The 20356-nt window shown below is 44.6% G+C and overlaps 1 protein-coding gene across 12 annotated transcripts in view; it reads left to right on the top strand.

Moving 5' to 3' along the window:
- Positions 1-882: 882 nt before the first annotated feature.
- Positions 883-20356, top strand: part of neo1a (neogenin 1a) — a 159993-nt gene continuing 140519 nt past the window's right edge. For 5 of the 12 annotated variants that reach the window (XM_047579932.1, XM_047579928.1, XM_047579937.1 and 2 more), the window contains exon 1: positions 884-1570. In XM_047579932.1, coding sequence (XP_047435888.1) covers positions 1480-1570 — 91 coding nt within the window. In that variant the 5' untranslated portion in view covers positions 884-1479. Of the gene's footprint in view, positions 1571-20356 lie in introns of all 12 variants that reach the window. The other 7 variants (XM_047579929.1, XM_047579927.1, XM_047579936.1 and 4 more) reach the window with 3 other exon arrangements.

Raw genomic sequence — 20356 nt, 5'->3', positions numbered from 1 at the left:
ACTTACATTAGAGGTGATTCCAATATGTTAAATTTATGGTTTGGATCTCATAAAACCATTTAGACTTAATTGTACGCAGTAGCCTCGACTAAAAAAGATCAGAGACTGAGTGCTATTTTGTTAATAAATTAGTTTTTCACTAATTCCTTAAAACGATATTTGTTATTTTCTTGTATGATATTTCCAGGCATGGTGTTCCATATCACCGTGGCTCTATAAATTACAGTACTTTTCAGTTTGGTTGTTTTAACTTTAGGTAAAGTAAATCTACCTTCAGTTCATCACAACTGACATCATGACAGACGTTTATATAATACCCTTGTCAGGTTACTCACTGATATTTTCCTAAAAAAATAATTATTAACTAAAATCAGCTAATGAGGAAATAAATATGTGTTTAACCTACAACCAAGTGTATTGACATCGTGCTCCTTTATTCTGAGCAATTTGTAGTTTATTTATATATGATGTGGCAGCGCTGAAAAAAAAACAACCTCTGAGCAATAGTCTAAGTGTGATAAAATGAGACTTTTAATCACAGTTTCCCTTACATTTTAAGGTAAAACTCCTTCATGAACTCCAAGTCTATATAAAATATCTTTATTCATACTGTGGACCGTGATATTTAACAGTGTATGTGCAGAGAGTAACACAAAATAGCGACTAATAACCAATTATGACACATTAACTGAGACTTTACAAGAACTATTTCCTTTACACAGGCATTTGGAGCCTTGGAAATAAAGTATGTATATAAGCTACTGGAATTAAAATGTGTAGTTATCAAAGCTGAGTGAGGAAGGTGTGGACTTTCCTTTTTTTTTACGACACCATAGGTGGATATAAGGTGTCGTCTTGGGTGAAAGTCCCACACCGCATTTTAGTTTTTGCCTGAGCGCACAGACAGCCAGGATCCCAACTTCCGTGTGACTCCACACCCTGTTTTCCGGGGAGCCGGTGGAGATCCAGCCCTTCAACACGCTGCTCTCTTACGTCCCGTCCGTGATCAGTGAGCTGGCCGCGGCGGAGATTTCTCCTTCTGCTCGGATCTTATCTTTTCACCAACTGAGCTCTTTCTAGTCGTTTGCGCGCTTGGCAGATATTGGAGTAGTATAGCCGGCACATTGGTGCTCAGTCGTCCGCCAGTCTTTTTTTTAGGCTGTGTCTCCGCGGCAATGGATTGATTTCAGTGTTTTTTTCCCCCCCGACCTCTGCCTCGACCAAGTTGAGAAAACAGTCTCTAACCTGCGGCTCTCTCCTTCCAGCTACATGTTTCATCCGGCCAGTTTTAAAAGTACCTGGCTCCGGATGTTTTTGCACATTTTAGGACTTTGAACTTTCCCCCTCCCCTCATTTGCGCGTTTTACAGGAGGCGGGTGGAGAGGATTAAGGATTTTTTTTTAATTTTTTTTTTTTTATTAAACAAAAAAGCTTCTCCGGGGGTTCTTGAAGCCTGCAAAGATTTATTTGTGAAAAGTGATGGCCGAGCGGGGAGCTCTGTCGCTCCTCTCTCTTCTCTGTCTCACCTTTCTCTACACGGAGACCACCGCCGCAAAGCATGTCGACAAAGGTAAAAAAAAAAAAACACAGTTTCTGCTGCATGTATGTCTGCTCCTTTACACCTGGTTTGGACAAACTTGCCTACATTATTACGAGTTGGAGGGGGAGGGAAAGAAACCATGTCTCGGAGAATCAGACATGGGGCTAAGGCAGCTAAATCTGGTCTGTTCACATCAAGTCATTTTTCACCATTTTACATAACTTCTGAAGTGGGTGTACTTTTTTTTTGTTTTTATTGAGAAGCACGTCATTTAATCCGAAAGCAGCCCGGTTTCACGCAGAAAGCAGCACGCATTCACACTCGGTCCTTTTGTCTGCAGAGGGGCTGTTGAAGCAGAACTGCTGATAGGTTTCTCTGGTTGTCTTTCAAATGATTCCCAGACATGCGGTGCTCCTCTGACATGGATGTGGATTGCGTGCATTTGGATTTGAGATGGCTTGAATAGCGCATTTTGCCGTTTGCCGGTGCGTGCGTCCGCCTCTGCGCGTGGCAGGCTGTGTAGTCATGGAAATGCAAAAGATGGCAGAGGCTTAAATGTGAAGGTAATAAAAAAATAAATTAAAAAAATACACTATGCAAAGAGTCATTAGTGTTCACTGTCAGGTAATGAGCTGGCATCATCAGTCCGGCAGACATCTCATTACCTGGGCGTCAATACATGTTTAGCTGATGGATCAACACAAACCCCATTCATTTGCTTCTGTTAATTGTTTTGAAGTGAGGGCACTGCAGACCACAGTTGCTGTCATGACCATTTCGCTCATATAACAGGTGTCTTTTTGTTATTAGTCGTATCAATTAGTGTTTTTTTTTTTTTAGTGTAACCTGCCACACTTCTTTTTTATTTTATCATCACCCCAAGCTGTAAGCGATAAAGCCACGAGAAATAATTACTTTCCAGCAGTCATTTGACTGCACAGCTTCAGAACCCTTATCGCATACCCCATCGTGACAAAGTCATATCTTTATCATTTATGCTGGCAGACGTTATCAAACTCCAGCAGCATGTGGTCTGGAAAAATTGTGAATATAACTGACTCTTGTGCAACATGGCCCAGTTTTTCACATCATTCTCGTGATATGCAAACTAGTTTGTGTGTATGCGAGTGTGTCAAAAAAACAAAAACAAAAAAAAAAGCAGCCAGTCCCTGCGTCTTTGAAAGCGCGTTGTTTATTTTGTCAGTTAAAAAGAATGAATGTGCAAAAGATGGAGAAGGAGAAGAAGGGGGGAGGAAAGAAAAAAAAGAAAAAGACAGGCTTTGGAGTGACGGGCCTGTGGTAGCTGCTGGGCTCTCTTGCGTGTGGAGCCTGATGAAAGACCCTCTCCTGCATGAAAAGCACTCTGCAGTAGTGGAAGGAGAGAGAGAGAGGGAGAGAGAGAAAAAAAGCCCCTCCTTGGCTTTGCTGGAGATCAGTACAAAAGAGAAATGGGGGTAGGGTGAAACAGGCCGACTGTCTGGAAAGTAATAAAACCAGGAGATTAAGGGGTCCAGGGAGTTCCTTTGGGAGCTTTGATTGATTCCAGAGAATTGGACTGGGACCCACACGCAGAGAGAGGCTCAAATTACTAATTGTGGGGTCCCCTTCTCTGAAAATATCTGTTTATTCAAAACACATTTCTTTGAGGGACTGACTGTGGCTAGAACTTATCAAAGCTGGCAGAGTTGTGGCCCTAACCTAAAGAGTTCCAGCCTGTCTTGCTTGGTTTAGGGGCACATAGTTCAATTTTTTTTTTTTTTGCTTCACTTTGAAATAACCTGTTAAAGTTTGGCCAGGCCGCTGCTATTTTTAATCAATTACTCTTCTCTGTAGCTCTTACAAGTTGCTAGAGCTCTAAAAACGTCTCCGAAAGTTCGGCTTTTGTAAACAAGTCTCGGTTAGGGGAGTGTAAAATCAATTTGGGCTGTTTCTTATCTCCCTAATCCTGCTGGGAGGGAATTGTGTGCTGATTGTCTCCCAGCGGACAATGCAAATAACTTGCTGAAATGTGTAAACAGTTGGCATCCTTTGCTCTCAGAGTGCGCCCTCCAGGGATCTATCCTGGCAGACCACCTCAGATGCAAAGTTGCCTGGACTCCGTAAACAAACGCTGTTTTCTTTGCTGCTTTTAGGCTAACTCCGGTGCTGAGGACGTAGCTTGTAACTGTTGTGTTTTTGTTTGGAAAAGCCCCGGTGGTCCCACACCCCAGTTTTTTTTTGGGGCAAAGAGGTTTGGGGAAGGCTAACCCGCAGTTTGCGCTTGTGCGTTAATTGACGCAGAGGCTCCGGCGTCAAGGCAGAGCCAGAAATGTGACGACACAGAGCGGAAGGGCTGTGATTGGCCCGCGTGGTGGTAGTGTGTTTCTGCTTTAGTATTTCTGGCTGATTTTTGAATTGATTGTTTTGGATCATAAAGAATCGGTAAGGTTAACTGAGGAGATTTGGAGATACAAACATTTGTATGACTCGCGTTTTGTGAAATTTTGTCAAAAAATGAACTGGACTGACCAAAAATCAAAACAAAACACACAGCGCTGACTAGTGTTTGTTGTTACGGAGCGAGCCAGGCGTACTAGCGCACAACTATAAATGTCCCACGCTGGCCTAAACTCCCTGAGTAGGTCACTGCAGTGCTATAAATTCACCTTAAGAGCTGGACCTTATTCATCCTGAATATGAAGAATAATTCTTGCGTCTCCCTCCCCTCCTTCCCGGTGCAATCTGTATGCAAGCCGCATAGAAGATTTGTGCTCTGGCCATTTAGGCAAATGAGTTTTCTAACTCCCATCTTCAAAATATCAGAACCTTTTCCACATGTCCACATCATTTTGTGATGAGTTGAGAGAGAGCGCCATGCAGAGTCATCTGCTGTCTCTGCTGCATTGAGTATGCTGTTTACTGATCATTTATTTATGGGCTGCAATCGCTCATAAAGTCCTAATGACCTCCATCCACCGAGAGATGGATAATTGCACATTTGGCCAAGTATTTGATTCATCTGCTGCTCTAATGAAACCAGCCCATTAGGATATGCTACAGATCTGCTGCGGCCGCTGCTGACGTGGAGAATCGGTTCGTCGCAGCCCAGTGTTCATGTTTAAGGAGCGGCGCGGCAAGGTCGGTGGTTTCAGATCTCACGGAGTCGTTTGCGGATTGTTTGCTGTTTCTGCTGCTAAATCTCCTCGTCCAGGGTCGCGGGGGCTAAAATGAAAGCAATTATTGAATTAATTGGTACTAGCTGTCACAGCGGTTTATCACACGTAATTGGCATGGTGAAGGGGGATCAATATCTTCTGAATAGATGGCCTGACATCTGCTGTTGCATCGTTGTGGTGGTTGCGAGGGGGTGGTGGGGGTGGGGGGGGTGGGGGGGTTGTGTAATCAACCACTTTCAGCTTTTAACTTCCAGCTGACTGAGTTTGTAACCAATATGGCGAGTGTCTCTAGCTTTCTCGTGTGTTGCTGTTGTTTGGAACAGTGTGGACTGAGTTGCAGGACTAATCTAATAGTTTGGTAGCTGTTCTGATATAACTGTAACATCATCCCCGTCACTTGCACCATGAACATATTGCGTGCACTGGCTCGATCCCATTCCTCACCGTATCACACTTCAACGCCTTCGCTGCTCATCTGGAGGTTCAATGCTTGTGCACCAGGCTGAAGCTATGTGAATTCTGTCTCTATATAAATATATCTCCCTTTTTGTTCCCACATATGTTTATTGATCACTCTATAGCATTCGGTTTGAACCTGTTTCTCTAACTGGCATTGTCAGTTCCCTGCACATTCGAGGCACAGACTTGGCCGCCTCGTCGATTGCTTTCGGTGCTGGATCGGGCCATTTCGAGTAGAGGCGCTTGCATCATGGTCTAAAATCCAGTGTGGATCGTGGGCGAATCCATTTCTACCTCCCCTTGCTTGGATGAAATTGCCCCATTTTGCTTTTCCTGCTTCTCCACTGCAGCATGAGCACCAGCTTTTACTTTTTAGTCTTTTAGTCATTCTGTTTTCCCTGAGTTTTCTACTTTTCCTTCTTCTAAACCATATAAATCAGCCCTGAAAACCTGTTTACTTGATCTGGTTTTGCATATGTGTGTACTGTATTATTCTTCATTTGCATATGATGCTATTGGGAAGAATACGCAGTGGTAATAACTATACACAGGTGGTTTACTCAGATTTTTTATTTATTTTTTTTTAGAAGGCAAAACTTTCAATAAGCTCCATCGTCAGAAACAAAAAGTGATGTTTTCATTTGCAGCTGTAAGTAAGTGGAGAAAGTGTGCTTCACCTTGTGCAGTGGGGGAAGTTTCTTTCACATACAAACGGTGGTTTAGGAATGAGCTCGGCAGATAACCGTTGCTCAGCCAGGTAAACCCTGGGGCTTCAGGCGCTTGGTTGTAATCAACAGTCAATATTGTGATAATTGTGGGAGGAGAGGATGCTGAAAATTGACTCGTGGCTCATGGGAACTCAGTTTTTTTTTCTTTTTACCAGCAGAGATGACCCCCCCCCCTTAAATATAAGCGCTTAGTTATTACTTTCACCTTCAGATTAGTTCCCATTTTTTTCCCCCATTCTTAGCAAATTCACATTTGTCCAAGTGCAACGATAACTGTTTGAGGTTAAGATAAGATAAAACGAGATAACCCTTCATTTATCCCACAGTGGGGAAACCTAAGTTTGCTAGGTGGTCTTGTTTACCCTGTCAAACCGTACTGTAACGTTCTCCTTCCAGCATTCGGGAGACTCGTCATGCTTCTCGTGCCACTATGGAAGGCCACATTTAAATTACATGTATGGCACACTGCCTTTATTGCTCAATTTAAGGAGTTCTCACCCCTCTTTTAGCAGCCACAGTGAACTGAAGCGTGTGAGAAAAAAAACTATGATGTAGTCAGGTATTTGGGTCCAGCTGTCATTTCCATGCTTTAAGGTAATAAATATCAAAATAATACGTCACAATGTTGGGTTAGATATAGAAAAAAATACAGATACTTCTTGTAGCAACGTGTTAAAAGAAAACTCCCCAGTCAGTCTCGAGGGTAGCATTCGAGTTCTATATTCATAAGTTATGCTTTTTAATGCTCCACATTAATAGCAGCAGTTCCTGGTTCACCAGTTCCATCATTGTCTGCAGTGTACTCCAGGGACGTTTTCTACGTCTTGGCAGAACATTATTATATTTTTTTGCGTCTTATTCCAGTCCATTGCATTGAGGAAACCCGTCCCGGACCAGGAATGCTTATTTGTTTGATGCAAAACAAAAAAGGGGGGGGGGGGGGGGGGGTGTTGTCCTGAACCGTCGTCCTCCTCTGTAGTTCGAAAGCCAGCCTGTTCCGTGTTATGGTTGGTTTGTTTGCTGAAAGCCGCTCACATCAAGTGAGCTCGTCTTAAAAGCTGAACTTCTCCCGGCTTCAGAGGTGCTCCTGCTGTGTTTATGAAAGATTTCAGAACCAACACCTTTCCAATCCGGCTGCTGTCTGCCGTCTTTGTGTCTGCCGGCCCTTTCATGTCAAAACAAAAAAAACAAAAAAAAAACTCGCTGGGACTTTGAAAAAGTTGAATAGCGTCTAGATACAATAACGCTGTCCATACTGCCCTGTGTGATGATTCCTTTGAGACTTGCTGACCCCAGGGACATTACATCAGTAACAGTATTTTATCTTCCACTGGAGATGCAGCTGGAAACATGTTGTGTCTCCAGCGATTTCCAATGTCTCTATATTCTTTTTTTTTTTTTCTTTTAAAAATAGACCCGAATGCAAAGTTTGAAATGCCCCCGTGCTTCTGTTGTTGTCTCCAGGCTTTCCTGTTCTCTGGTGATTGAATGATGCTCGGGCTTAATGACCTTTGGGAGAGCACAGTCTTTTCAATTTCCTCCGAGCTGACGCAAGTGGGAGCAGTGTGAGCTCAGCACATGAATGAAGGGGCTGAAGTTATGGCCACATGTCAATAAGAGTCTAGTTTGTCATCTCTACTAGTCTGATCCTGTGAACTCACTGCAGAGCGACTGGTGTCATGCTCTGGACGACTAAATCGATCTCGCTCTTACAGGGATACAGAGCTGGCTCCGATGTGTTTGTCTATGGTCATAGAGCGAAGTTAGAAGACACCTTTGCAGTGTTGAATGTGGTTACTAATCAAAGAACCAAGGTGTCATTAAGTCTAAGACAAGACATCAGATTTAGACCAAACATTGCTACACACTTAGACTTGTAATCATTCTTCTTGTTTAGCTAGAGCTGTGGAGAATGAGGCAGCGTTCTATTAATTGTGTGTAATGCCAAAAATCATGACATATAGACCTTCTCTTCGACTGGAGTCACAGTTAGTCGTGTTCTCCGGGACATCGTCCGGCCATCTGCTCCTTCCAGAAAAATCCTGTGATTCAGTGCATGTCTTTCATAACTGCAGCATGACAGCAGCAAACCCGGTTTGTGGCTGTGCAGTGATGTTGCATTTAACTAGAGTACTGTTAGCGGAAAAAAAAGTGTCTTCCCCTGCCTCGGCGTTCGGGCAAAACCTTGAAGGAATGGGCTTTGTGGCCCTTCCAAAGGAACCTTTGTACGAGCTCAGCGGGACAGTGAGGACCTTTTTTTTTTTTCTTTTTCTTTTTTCGCCCTCGAAAATTTTCCCCAAACTTTAGCTATTTTGGTTCTGCCGAGCTCCTGTCGCGGTGTCTCCTGTCGATAGTGGCAGCTGCATAGGATTATGACACATGCAAGCTGTGCTTGTCAGATGAGCCTCAACTAATGAGTGCAAGGCTCTGTTATACACAAAACTGTTTTTACAGCCCTGAGGGCATATCACAGGCATTTCATTTCAAAATAAGATCTGTTAAGCTTAAAAAAGCTTCCTGTAATGTGAGGGTATAGTGAAAATTACAACAGTGGCAGAACAGTTCATGAATAACATGCACATGTACGTTGTGTATGGGCGGTAGTTATCAATGAGTGTTTGACTTGATGAGGGCTCCTTTCTCTCGAGGCCATTTTCTTACAGCCCCAAACTAAGGGATAGTTAAAGTATTATGACTTAAATAGAAAATATATGCTCAAAGGTAAGGTATTTATTATGGTAGGCGTACTGTGTTACGGCTTTAGCAAGAACAAAAGAAAGGTGTAGTGTTTTCGTTGCTACACGGTACTTTTCCACGGCACCGCCTCAGCGTGTAGAGGCCGACTTGAAAAAGCATGTTTAATATTTTTCATTAAAGCGTTACAAGCTGTTATTAAAATATTAAACACGGTCTTCTTGCTGGTTCTTTATTGTGCTGCCGGTTGTTACATTTATGAACCACACATGTAATTAAGTTAAATTGCATAAATTACTTATGTAATTTATATTTTTTAATATAATTGCGCGAATTCAGGGTTAATTCCTCGCAGCGGCCCTCGTTATAAATTAAGAGACTAGTATTCATCCTGAAAGACTGATTAATAACCTTCATTCGGTTGCTCCGTACCTGCTGGAGTTCAAACATCCTGCGGCTCTCAGACACGAATTTATTCTCCGCCGTCTTTTTGGAGGACGTCCAGGGTGTGATGAATTAACCTGAAAATCTTCTCCGTGGTGTAGATCATCATGTAGTGCAGTTTGTTAAGTAGCCCGGGCTTCAGAGAGACCGCGGGCAAACAGGAATCGATGCTGCTCTTCCAATTTAACGATTTTTGTTCATCATAATTGTCGTGCAGTTTGAATCTTGCCAGCCCGGGATTGTTTTTATGGATCCCGTGGCCTGCTGTGCCCCGGCAACGCAGGTTCTGGTTCAGATCGATGAATGCGCCGAATTAGCCCATTTTGTTGCTTTTAACCTCCAACATTGTAATCTTCGATGCAAATTACTCATGCTCAGTTTACCACTATGTGTGTGTGTGTGTGTTCGGGAGAGATCTTCCATACACGCTCATAAGGTATCAGCCAGCCACCTTCACATTGAATTTCCCCGCTTTCATGCAGTCAAAGGAACTTTTGATTAGTTTGAAGGGTGTGGGGGCAGTCAGTCACAGAGGCAGGATTGTGAGCACTGCTCGGTGGAGCTGGCTGCCATCGTCTTGTACCCGGCTGTGGCTCTTGGCAGCTTTTGACATGGTGGGATGTGTGTATGTTTGGGTGGGTATTTGTATAGGCGTATGCCACCCATCTGGGGCTGAACAGCTGTTTTATCAACAAGGTTCAGAGAGTTGCTCGGCTCGAGCAAACTCTCGCCAGCATAAAGATGTTTACTTCCTTTCACTGAGAATAAATTGGGCCATTTTCATTTCGCCTCGAGTGGCAGCGTTAGCAACTGCGGTGTCACTGATTCCCCCATTATACAATGCGTACTTATTCTGAGAAACAAAATGGGGGGTGGGGGGGGACTGCACGGATTGCTGCGCTCGTTATGTTGTGAAATTCTATATTTAGGTTTGGACAAAATTACAGATTCGCCTCACGGCTGAGAATTGTAAAGAGGTCGGTAGTTGCGCGGTTTGGTTTTATGGGAGAACTTTGTTTTCTAAAATTGTGCTCAAGAAAAGGTTTTATGGAAGCCGCATGAATTGCAGCCTGATGGCTGATTGATTAAGTCGACCCAGACTTAGGCCCCGTTCAACCCTGGTATTAACATGTCATCCAGCCGCAGTTAATGCACGTGTGTAGAAACGGGCCACGTTTGGAGATGGTCTGGGCAGATAGTGTGAACGCAAAATGAATCCTGGTCACATTGAGACCACCTACTCCACTCAGCGTCCTCTTATTTGTCAGAATTTTGTCTCATTCATTCAGAAAATTAATTTGTGTTATATCCCCATGTCTCAGTGCATGTTATTACCAGGTCTGAACAGGGTCTTATGTGGCTTTTGTAACATTTCTGAATCAGTTATTAAGGAGCTGCTGCAGATTTGGTGCGTGATGCCACAACAATTCAGTTTGAAGTTGCTTTATATTCCCGTAACTTTCTTGGTTTGTTGTTTGTATGTTTTGATTATTCTGTCTTTTTTTTTTTAAGCACAGTAAGTGTAGTGTTTTACAGCGTCAGCGAGAACAGGACAGAAGATGGTGCCATTTTTTTTGTCCCGCTCAGTACTTTTCCATGGCGATGTCTTGGCACGTAGAGCACAACAGCGTTTTGGATTGTTGAGTCTCAGCCATTACGTTTAAACAAACTAGGTTTTACAGCTAAGGCCGGTGGCGGGGCTGCGCTGGTCGTGTATTTATCTGAACCAATGTTCTTCTTGGAACCCCTCCAGTCAACCCCAGGTTTCTTATTTTGATTTCACCTGCTGCTATGGTGACCCCTCAAAAAAAAAAAAAAAGTTCTCCCTGTATTAACCAATATTTCTGCTGCTAAATCCAAGCTGAAACGATTCTTTGAAAAGTTCAGCATCAGATAGAGGCTCCTTTGTGCTGCGGGGAGCTCCCCGTTGGCATAGGCCTCAACTGACTGCAGTGACTTCTCACCATGTTATTGGAGCCCGCTTCTCGACTCTGAGATCATTTAAAGCTAGCAGAGGTCAGGGGAGGCAGCTGAAGCGGTGAAACCGCTGCTTTAACCCTTTTTAATATACTGTCCTGCCGTGATGTAATGGAATTGGCCATTTCTTTTGATTCTACTTACTTGGCCATCACAGTTGAATAAGCGCGTAGGTCTGCTGCACTCGCTTGAAAGGTGAAGGCTTTTATATGATTGCCGCCATGCTCTGGTACGAAATATGCTTAGAAATGTTAATTGCACCTTGAAATTTGATTTACAGTATAACCAAGGTTGAATACGTTTACTGCAAGCAGTTGTTCCCCGTGCACGTTATTTCTGATGTGAGGACTTGGCACTGCACCTGGTCAATAAAACGAGGCCACCTTACTTTTCTAGGCATGTGTGTCCTTTCCCTTTTGTGGATCTTGTCTATGACCTTTTAGAGAAGATTATAATCTCCATTGTGTCTCTTTTATGGAGTCTGACAAATGACTAAGTTTGGCTACGATACGTGATTAAACTTAAGATTGGGAGAGGCAGGCTTACACAACACGGGAGTAGATTACACAATTTCCACGGCGTGACTCAGAGCGGTCCTTTTACATGCACAGTCGAGGAGATCCTCGGGATGATTGCAAGGTCGACAACAACTTTGTTCACCCGCTTTGGACCGGTGCCAAAATAACTCCAGCCGCACATACAGTGTGCACCGGGGGTTTCTGTCACTGCTGGATTAAGCCGTACAGAACCTGAGAGCAGCATCTGGGACGACACGGTCTCTCGAGCTGTGTCTAAATACAGACGTGACCTTCCTCTGTCTGATGTGGAGGAGAAGGAGGAGGATGAGCTTGGCTAGGAGGCTAAGCAGACAGAGACACAGCAGTGAGCTCCAAGAGGTGGCGATTTTTTGTCCAGCTTGAGGTGTAGTGGTGATGGAAAGCAGCTGCATCAGTTCCCTCTGATTCCTTTAGGCATTGTCCCTTGAACCTTGACACCACTGCCCCCCACGCCCTCCATCCACCTTTTCCATCTCAGCCGATGACAGGTCACGCAGCCACAGCAACAGCATGACTGCAAAAATGGATTGCAACCAGTAGGGTGCACCTGCAGAGGAATAGCAGGAGAGCAGCATTCCATCACAGGACCCTGAGACGCAGATGTCATATGAGACACGAGGGACGTGGTTAGGGGACGGGGGGATGGGTGGATGGGATGAGATGGGTAGGGGAGGGCCCGTGGCAGAGGTTTTGGCATAGTGGTGTAGTAATGGGACGGGACAACAAGCCAGCTGCTACCGACAGATTCCTAATGAGGTATCCCATCAAGAACACGGAGGGATGAACATTAATGACTACAGTTCAACCTGCCTGTTCATTTACTGCTTCCTTCTCAATCTTTCAAGGATGCGGCTCCTGACATGTTTGCACACGTCGCGATTGGGGGTTTTTTCCAAACCTGTGAATAGTACAACAATTACTTCCGCATTGGGTTCTTATATTTTTATGTTACGCCATCAGTTAAATGCCAAGGTTAGCCGGAGAAGCTAAAAACCAGCAAATTAAAGCAATTGATCAGTTTATGTAAATTGTTCTTGACTAATTGTTTTCTGCTTGTTAATTGGATTTCCAAATATAATGGAAGGTGCGTGGTTGTCATAATCAAGTTAAGTGATGCACAGAATTAGAATATTTGATGTTTTCAGCAGCACATGCTGTAAATGCATACATTAGCTCGGTGAATGACGGTTTACCTAATATGGGACCCCGCAGTAACATTTGAAGCTCTCCGTGTCAATCATTGCCTTTTCAGCTAAGAAATGACTAACTAAATTGTATGCCCCCCTCCCCCCGCCAGTGAGGATGCGGTGAGGTCTTTTTGTAAGCTTTCCTGAGCATCCGACAATCAGCGCTTGAATTAGTGGCTTGGGGGGTGGAAAGCAAAATGCTTTTTCTGATTTCATACTTCATTTACCTGGAGTGGTCTAAATTAGTCCTGAGTGCATAAGCATGTCATTCAGGCTTTTTGGACACCTGCTGAAAAATATTCACTCAAAGAGCACGCATGCACAAAAGCTCGCGCGCGCAGTGCGAGATCCTAAAATATGTCCTGCAGGCTGTTTGGGCCATATGGCGTATAAGATTGTTGTGAAGTGTAGCAAGTCTAAATGAAAATTCACCCGACATTATCTAATTAAGCAGGTGTGAAGGAAGCTTAATTCAAGCCACTTTTGGCACCTCTCACTGGTCCAAGTTCAGAGCGAAGCAACAGTTCATTCAGCTGGAAGATGTGACTACTTTTTTAAGCAGGGGGCGGGGGGGGGAAACTAAGTTGCGCACTTTTATTCCTCCTCAAAAGAAGATGTCAGAAGTTGTCTCGAGTTATAAAGGGTAGTGGTTTTATTAGCCGCTGCTAGCCCGTGGGGTGCTTTTTGTTGCGGAGTGACGGGGGACTTAATAATGAAGCTCTCTAACCCAATCAACCCTGAATCAGTGGTGCCCCTCTTTCCCTTCTTTGTCCTTCTCCCGATCCCCCCACGGTGCCACTGCATTCCCAGCCTGGCGGGGCAGTGTCTCTGGGCCAGAGCCATGTCACGCACCCCTCTCGGCCCCATAGGACCGTGGTGGTGGTGGAGAGGGGGGTCAGGGGTTCAAGTGCTCCCCATGGGGCAGTGCACGGGACGCCCAGTGACGCCGCGGCTCGGCCCCCTCACCGGCCGCGTCGGCAGTTAATTTCTAATGGGAAAAAAATTGTCTAACCTCACTATATCGAGCCTCTTGGCTCGGACTCACTGCCGCTGCCCATTTCTCATTTTCTTCCTCGCAGGCTTCAAAGGAGGGGCGAGGATAGCCCCCCCTGGGTCAACGCTGATAGCGGAGCGCTCAGAACATTCCTTGCGTGCTAGACAGAGGTTGAGTGTGGATTTTATGGGCTGTGTTTCTGCTAGTCCCACACATACCTGTGGTTCATGTGCATGCTGTAGAAGCTTAACCATGTTAACCCCTTCTCATGTGCGATAGCTGAAGTGCTGCTGCTGCTATTTTGGAAGGTACGAAAGCTCCTTGGCTGCTGTGTTTTATGCTGATCTACAGTTAGATTTATTGGGAGTTTATTTTCATCCAGCGCTTATGTCTCATCCAATACACTGATCTGATATTTTGGGAATTGAGTTTATTTGTTGATTTACCAAGAGGCAGAGCTTGAAGACTGATAGACATTCCACTGAATTAGTTTGCTGCATTTAGCAAAGCAGGGGGAAATGCGCTAGCCTCTCTCCAAATTAAAAGGAATAAGCCACATACCAGCTCTTAAACTGTCTTACTTGACAGCAAGTTGCTTATTTTTAGCTAGAAAATTAGTCACCGGGTGTATTTTGTTCAGATGTCCTAAAATATGCAGCTCTGTCTAAAAGCCTGTCTTGTATATTTTTTTTCTTTTTTTCTCAGCATATGATAAATTTGTGCAGATATCATCGTGTAACACTGGCTATTTGGAGCTTGCGTCCGTCGTTTGATTGGGTGAGGATAACTCATTTCAGTTGCCTGCTGATTGAGTTATTGTTGGCTTGAGTGTTGAATTTGTCTTCCGGGTTATATAAGAACTGTTGAAACGAGTAATGGGAGGTCTGTTGAATCAAGTGGTTCTAATGATGCTGACACAAAGACTTTACTGAGTTTTGCTCCCACTGGCTTCTGGCTAGATTTTCCAAAGTAACACACTGTTGCTGGTTCTTCTGGTGGTTTATGTATGTCAGTGTTTTTTTTCTTTTCTGCTTCTCATGACTGTCCTGTCATTTTTTTTTTTGGTATGCTTAATTTGTTTTTGTGCATTCCTCATTTTGTATTTTGCTGCATATTCTCTACTTTTTGTCTACTCCAGCAACCATTGACCCCCACAAAGTGACCTCTTTTTTTTTTTTAATTACATTGACATATATTCTAGTTAAAGAAACAAAAAAGGCATTCTCTCTTTCAAAGATACTTAATTAAAGCACAGTATCCATGTGTTGTGGGTTTTCTGGTCAGTGCGTCCGCAATCTGTATTGATAAGCTTTCCTGAGGGGAAACAATTGTGTGAAATGCAGGAAGCCATTAGGAAGCCAGGGACTCATGTCTCTCCCTGCTGAGTAAATAGTGTCTGGGCCTCCCCCCGTTTCATCCACTTTTGAATGAGCCCAGCACTTGTAACAATAAAGGCAGGAAATGAACTGTACTCACACAGGAGCGTGCTGGATGTTCATTGTGTTCCTAATTGACCAAACTAGGTTGGGTAATAAAAGCAGACTTTTCCATTAGTTAGATAAAAATAACTCAAAGGTAGCACGCAGTCGATGAGGTCAAAAAAAAGCTTCTTTGTTTTTTTTTTCTTAAATAGCTAATTAGGTGGTATTTCTTTGCTTAACTCTTGATCTTTTTGGGTTGTTCGGTCTTGTCAAAACTGACCCAGTTTGTCTAAAAATGAGAGTTTGAATCTAACGTTGGGACGCACCGATACCAGTGTTGAGTATTAGTCCAACACAGTGCTCATATACATGTAAAACAGCTTTCATAATAGAAATAGATACTACATTTCTGCAGCACATTTACCTTTAACTGTGCCGTGCTGGTGGGAAGCGATAGCCTGCATACCAAAAAAGCGAGACTTGTATTGCTTACATGTGACATGTGGGCCTATATATGTTTCGTGTGAAAATGGTCTTCTGCCTGAACCTGTTTATGATACACTAACCTCATCTGGCTGTTACATCCTTGTTGTAGTCTGTGGAATGCAGGCATGTTTCACAGACAGACAGACGGTGATATTTAACTCGTCACCTGAGACGTCCCTCCAGAGGAAAGTTGTTTTGTCCTTGACTATAGACCATAAGCGTATTTGGGCTGATCTACATTCAGAGGAGATTGGTAATGTTGGAGGGATTGGGGTTATGTCTACTTACCAATCCTGCAACTCATTAGACAAAAGATGGTGTTTGCGTGTGTGCTTTTCTTCTCTTCCCGAGCCATTAGCTGTTTTGCACGCAGCGTATGCTAAGCTTAAAGGTAATGTATGCCAAGAATCTAATTCAAAAGTTTCTAAGTGGGCCTTCTGGCTTCATTGTTGGTTAAAGAATCATTGGATATCTGGCCCACTTTCTGTTCTTAGTGTAATTGATATTTGGTTTACCCCTAGATTAAGTGACAACTAAGCAGGTTAGCACTGAGGATTTTCCCAGATTAATTCCAGGACTCCAATCTGAATGAGCGGGCCGCGCTCCCCGCATCATCCCCCCCAAAACGTCTGCCTTACCTGGGATTTACAAGCATATGAAAGGGAAATGAGATCAGAGGTGGTGATGAATCCTGCGGCAAAGCCTTCCTCAGGGAAAATGAGATGCGCACATGGTGTTGTCAGTCACCGGGTGGACATGTCCTCATTTACAATAAATTGATTTTGGGCATTCAGGTGATGGGAGGTGAGCAGGACCTGAGCCGTTCCAACCAATCCCACTGTCAGCTCGGCTATCCGTCCTATATTGGGTTTCTTTTCTTTTCTTTTTTTTTCTAATTATATTTAGACGCAGCTTTGCAGAGACTTGTTTGCGTTGCATTGTGGCATGTGAAGAAATGTGCTCAAGTGAGGCCGTCCTTCCTTTGTTACGGCTCAGAGAGCCTCGAGTGACGGTGTTTTCTGCTGATCAAAAGGATTGGGGTGGGGGAGATGCCTCGGGGTGGGGGTGTGGATGGAGAACTACTGAAAGAAAATGCAGCCGTCAGACCATGTGTAGAAGTACACATTGAAGTAATTTTTTTTCGCCGTATGACCCAGTCATATCTTTTCAAAAGTGAGCCCTGTGTTTGTTTTAAGTCTGTTTCTTACGTAGGCTCTGACGTGATGGTACAACCGAGATTTGAACATGCCTTTTTTTTTTTACCTATTCCTTTCCCTCCCGTTCCTCCCCTACCACAACACTTCCACTCTTCGCGCCACATCTCTTCTCTTGTCCTCATCTGTCCCTCCCTGAGGTCTGTCTTCCATCCTAATCTGTGTTACTTCTCCCTGCGGAGGTAAACAAACAAAAATCAACTCTTAATAATTCAGTGGAATAATGCAGTGCCTGCACGGAGAGCTTCATCAGCGTGTCTCCTAAAAGACTCGGTAATATATCAGTATTCTACATTGCTGGCAAAAAGATTTTGGCTCAGAAAAAAAACTGAACGATGTCGTCCTCCTTCACAACAGCGAGTGTTTGCTCCGCGGTACCAGTTCAGAACGGGTCCACGGACTGTTAGATTCCTCATATCCCTGTAGATTTGCAAACAACTAATTTAAGAGTTGTTAAGTGATTTAGCATCTGTCTTTTATAGGACCCCTGTGAGCCACAACTGCCACCCCCCCCCCTCCTCCTCTTCTGCCCATCGCTGTCTGTGCCTGTGGCGTCGAAGCTCGCTTTTGAATTTCAATCAGCCCCGGATTCATTGTTGTGTTTATTCGAGGGGGATGGGTTTGGATGGGGTGTTAGTCCTGGTAACTGGTTGTGTGTGTCAATCAAATATTCAGTGTGACCAATGGCCGGCTCAATGGAGGCTAGTTGGTGTGTTCTCAAGGGGGCACAAGGCTTTAAGTGCTGCCCGCGGGGCGAACCCTGCCCTCCATTCTTCACCCTCCCTCCCTCCCTCCCTCCCCCCTCGTCATCCGCGAGACACTGGCAGTACAATCAATAACACCTCGCCCTCCTTCTCCTTCCCCGCACCCCTCCAACTCCTCCTCCGGTCAGCCGCTCCCTGCTTTCCATTTATCAACACTGCGTTTGATGTTGGCTCCATCCTTCTCTGTCAACCCCCTCCTTCACCTTGATGTGTGTAATTGTATTAGATTTGTCATGGTGGCGTAGTTATTTGGCTTGCCTCGGCTGGTAGCGGGCCAAAGGGCTTCATTCCTTGTACCTGCAAACCAGGCATTAGTTTGAAGCATCCACAGTGTTTAATCTATTTCCATATGGGCAGTTGTGGTTCAGTGGGTCGTCCCGGTACCCTAAGGTACATTACATCCCTTATTAAAGACCATTATTCTTTTTTTTTTTTTCTCCCATTGTTCCCAACATACCTCTCTCCATCCGAGCGAAATGACTTTAAAATCGCAGCGGTTCGCCTGCTGTTGAGGACTATTCGCGGTGATTTCAGACATAATCACACACACATTCAGACAGATGCTAGCATCGTAGTAACGCTGTTAAATCTCCCCAGAAATGATGCGTCATTGTATTATTTGATGTTTCTGTTCGCACCTTATTTCTGTAAAGAACGGGCTCCGTGTGAAAATATTCGACGGTCACAGTTTCGTTACGGCCAAAAAGCGAATTCGGTGAATGGGCTGTTTTTTGCGACGGCGCGTTTCGTCCGCGTCGCATGTAAACATCGGCGTAATAAAGTGGAGGCTGTTGCGTGTTCACACTCCCGGGATCAAAGATTTATTGGCAACACCACCGACGGAGTGCGCTTTATCTTTGTCCCATCCAACCCCTTTTTATGAACCAATACTACACCGGCTCGTTTCCGTCCGCTCTCTCGCGGCGCTGCCTGTTGAAGAGGGGGTGAAGTCTCCGGCCGGCGCCCCTCCGGGTGCTGAGAGAACGGCGGGGTTGGGCGTGTTGCGCTGTGTTGTCTGCGAGGAGAGAGGAGGAGATGGTGTGCACGGGGAGAATGTGGGAAGGGGAAAAGGCTTAAGAGGCACGCTGAGAGAATCCGTCCGTGTCGATTATACACGCACTACAACCTTGACGGCCACATTAGATCTCTTTCTCCATACACCAAACTACCATTAATAATGGATACAGCTCTCTTGCTCTTTTGCTTTCTCTTCCCCTCCCCCACCCCCCCAGCATTGCCCCTTAAGGCGTCTAGCCTTCTTTTCCCATTCGCATCTTCTACTACCTCCATCCTGTCCTATTCTCTCCCCCCCTCCCCTTTCCCCACTGGTTTCAGCTGTGCGACTGCTAGCCAGGAGCTATGGCAGGTGTGCATACATCATCACGGTGCTGGCCACACAGCCTGCAGCACCCAAATCGCCAGACGGGCACATCCACCTGCCTGGAAGAAGCACAATGTAGAATAGCTGAGATTGTTTTGTGTTCCCGTTTTACAGCGGCTATCTGGGTTCAGATGACGACGTCGGCTTGTTTTTGTCCGTTCTGACCGAATCCCACGGACAATGACGAATGAATGACACCTAAATTCTGCGGAGACGCTGGGAATAAAATGGAGCCCGCGCGAGGCTATTGTTGAGCGCTCATTTGCATGCGCAGCTGGGAAATGAGCGTTTTTATTAATATTATTTCCTGTTTGATTGTCACTTCAGCGTTGCAAATATCATTTGATCCCGGATAACGGTCCTTAAACACTCCTTCTCGAGCTTAACCCTTAATGTTCTTTGCTCAGGCTACAATGTAAACATGCAATATGCAAAAATATGTAATGTATGCATTGTTTCAGCTTATAAGTGCAGGTATCCATTCACTTCCATGGACTAAATTATGAGGGTGTAACACTGAACTGATTGGACTATTTGTTATCCCTGCCTTCCAAGGCCAAACTGATTCTGAGCTGAATTGTAAAAACCCTGGTGGACTTGTAAAAAAAAATAAAAATAAAATGAAAAATAAAAAATTCACTGGATTGCATGGGTGTATTTAAAAATAGAAGACTGAATCATCAATCAGTCTACATATAAGAACAGAAACCAAAGAACACTAGACGAGCTGATCTGGTTTCCAACTGGGAATGTATTTTATTTTAAAGTGCCTTCGCACCTTAAACAACAAAGATCCAAACTTGTAACGGCGCATTCTTTCATTGTCTGGGGAAGAGTCACCATGTCGCCTCCCGTGCAGAAAACCCTCTAGCTCGGAACTCACGTGCCAGGCTCGGGGAGGCTTGCATCTTCTCATCATGCCAGTGTGTTTACACTCATCTCTTTTCCATCTCAGGAACGGTTTTGTCCGTCACTTGTCTTCCATCATCATTACACTTTTACAGGGAAGCTTCACTGCTCCCGCACACGCAACTTAAAAGATGCAAGGGACCTTTTTGGCTCTTCAGATTCTCCGCTGGCCCCGACCGTCTCTGCTTTTAACGTTCCCCTCTCACAAAAACTGTCTTTCACCCCAGTGCAGAGATCAAGATTAGGGGAATGACTACTTTTTAAATAGTAAGGGTGGCAGTTTGACAAATCACGGATTAACTACAGTCCGTTACACCGCAGCATCTCGTGCTCGTAAAGCTTGAGCGTCCGTCTCCAAAGTTCAGACGCATGTGACACCGCTAATCACGTGTGTCGCATGATCGTAGATAATATCAACATAAACACTGCGCATTTGGCTTTTGACG

This window comes from Mugil cephalus, chromosome 3 (genome assembly GCF_022458985.1).
Source record: "Mugil cephalus isolate CIBA_MC_2020 chromosome 3, CIBA_Mcephalus_1.1, whole genome shotgun sequence".
In the NCBI taxonomy this organism is placed as follows: Eukaryota; Metazoa; Chordata; class Actinopteri; order Mugiliformes; family Mugilidae; genus Mugil; species Mugil cephalus.
Note: the sequence above shows the minus strand (reverse complement) of the source record. Positions and strands in the feature narration are given on the sequence as shown.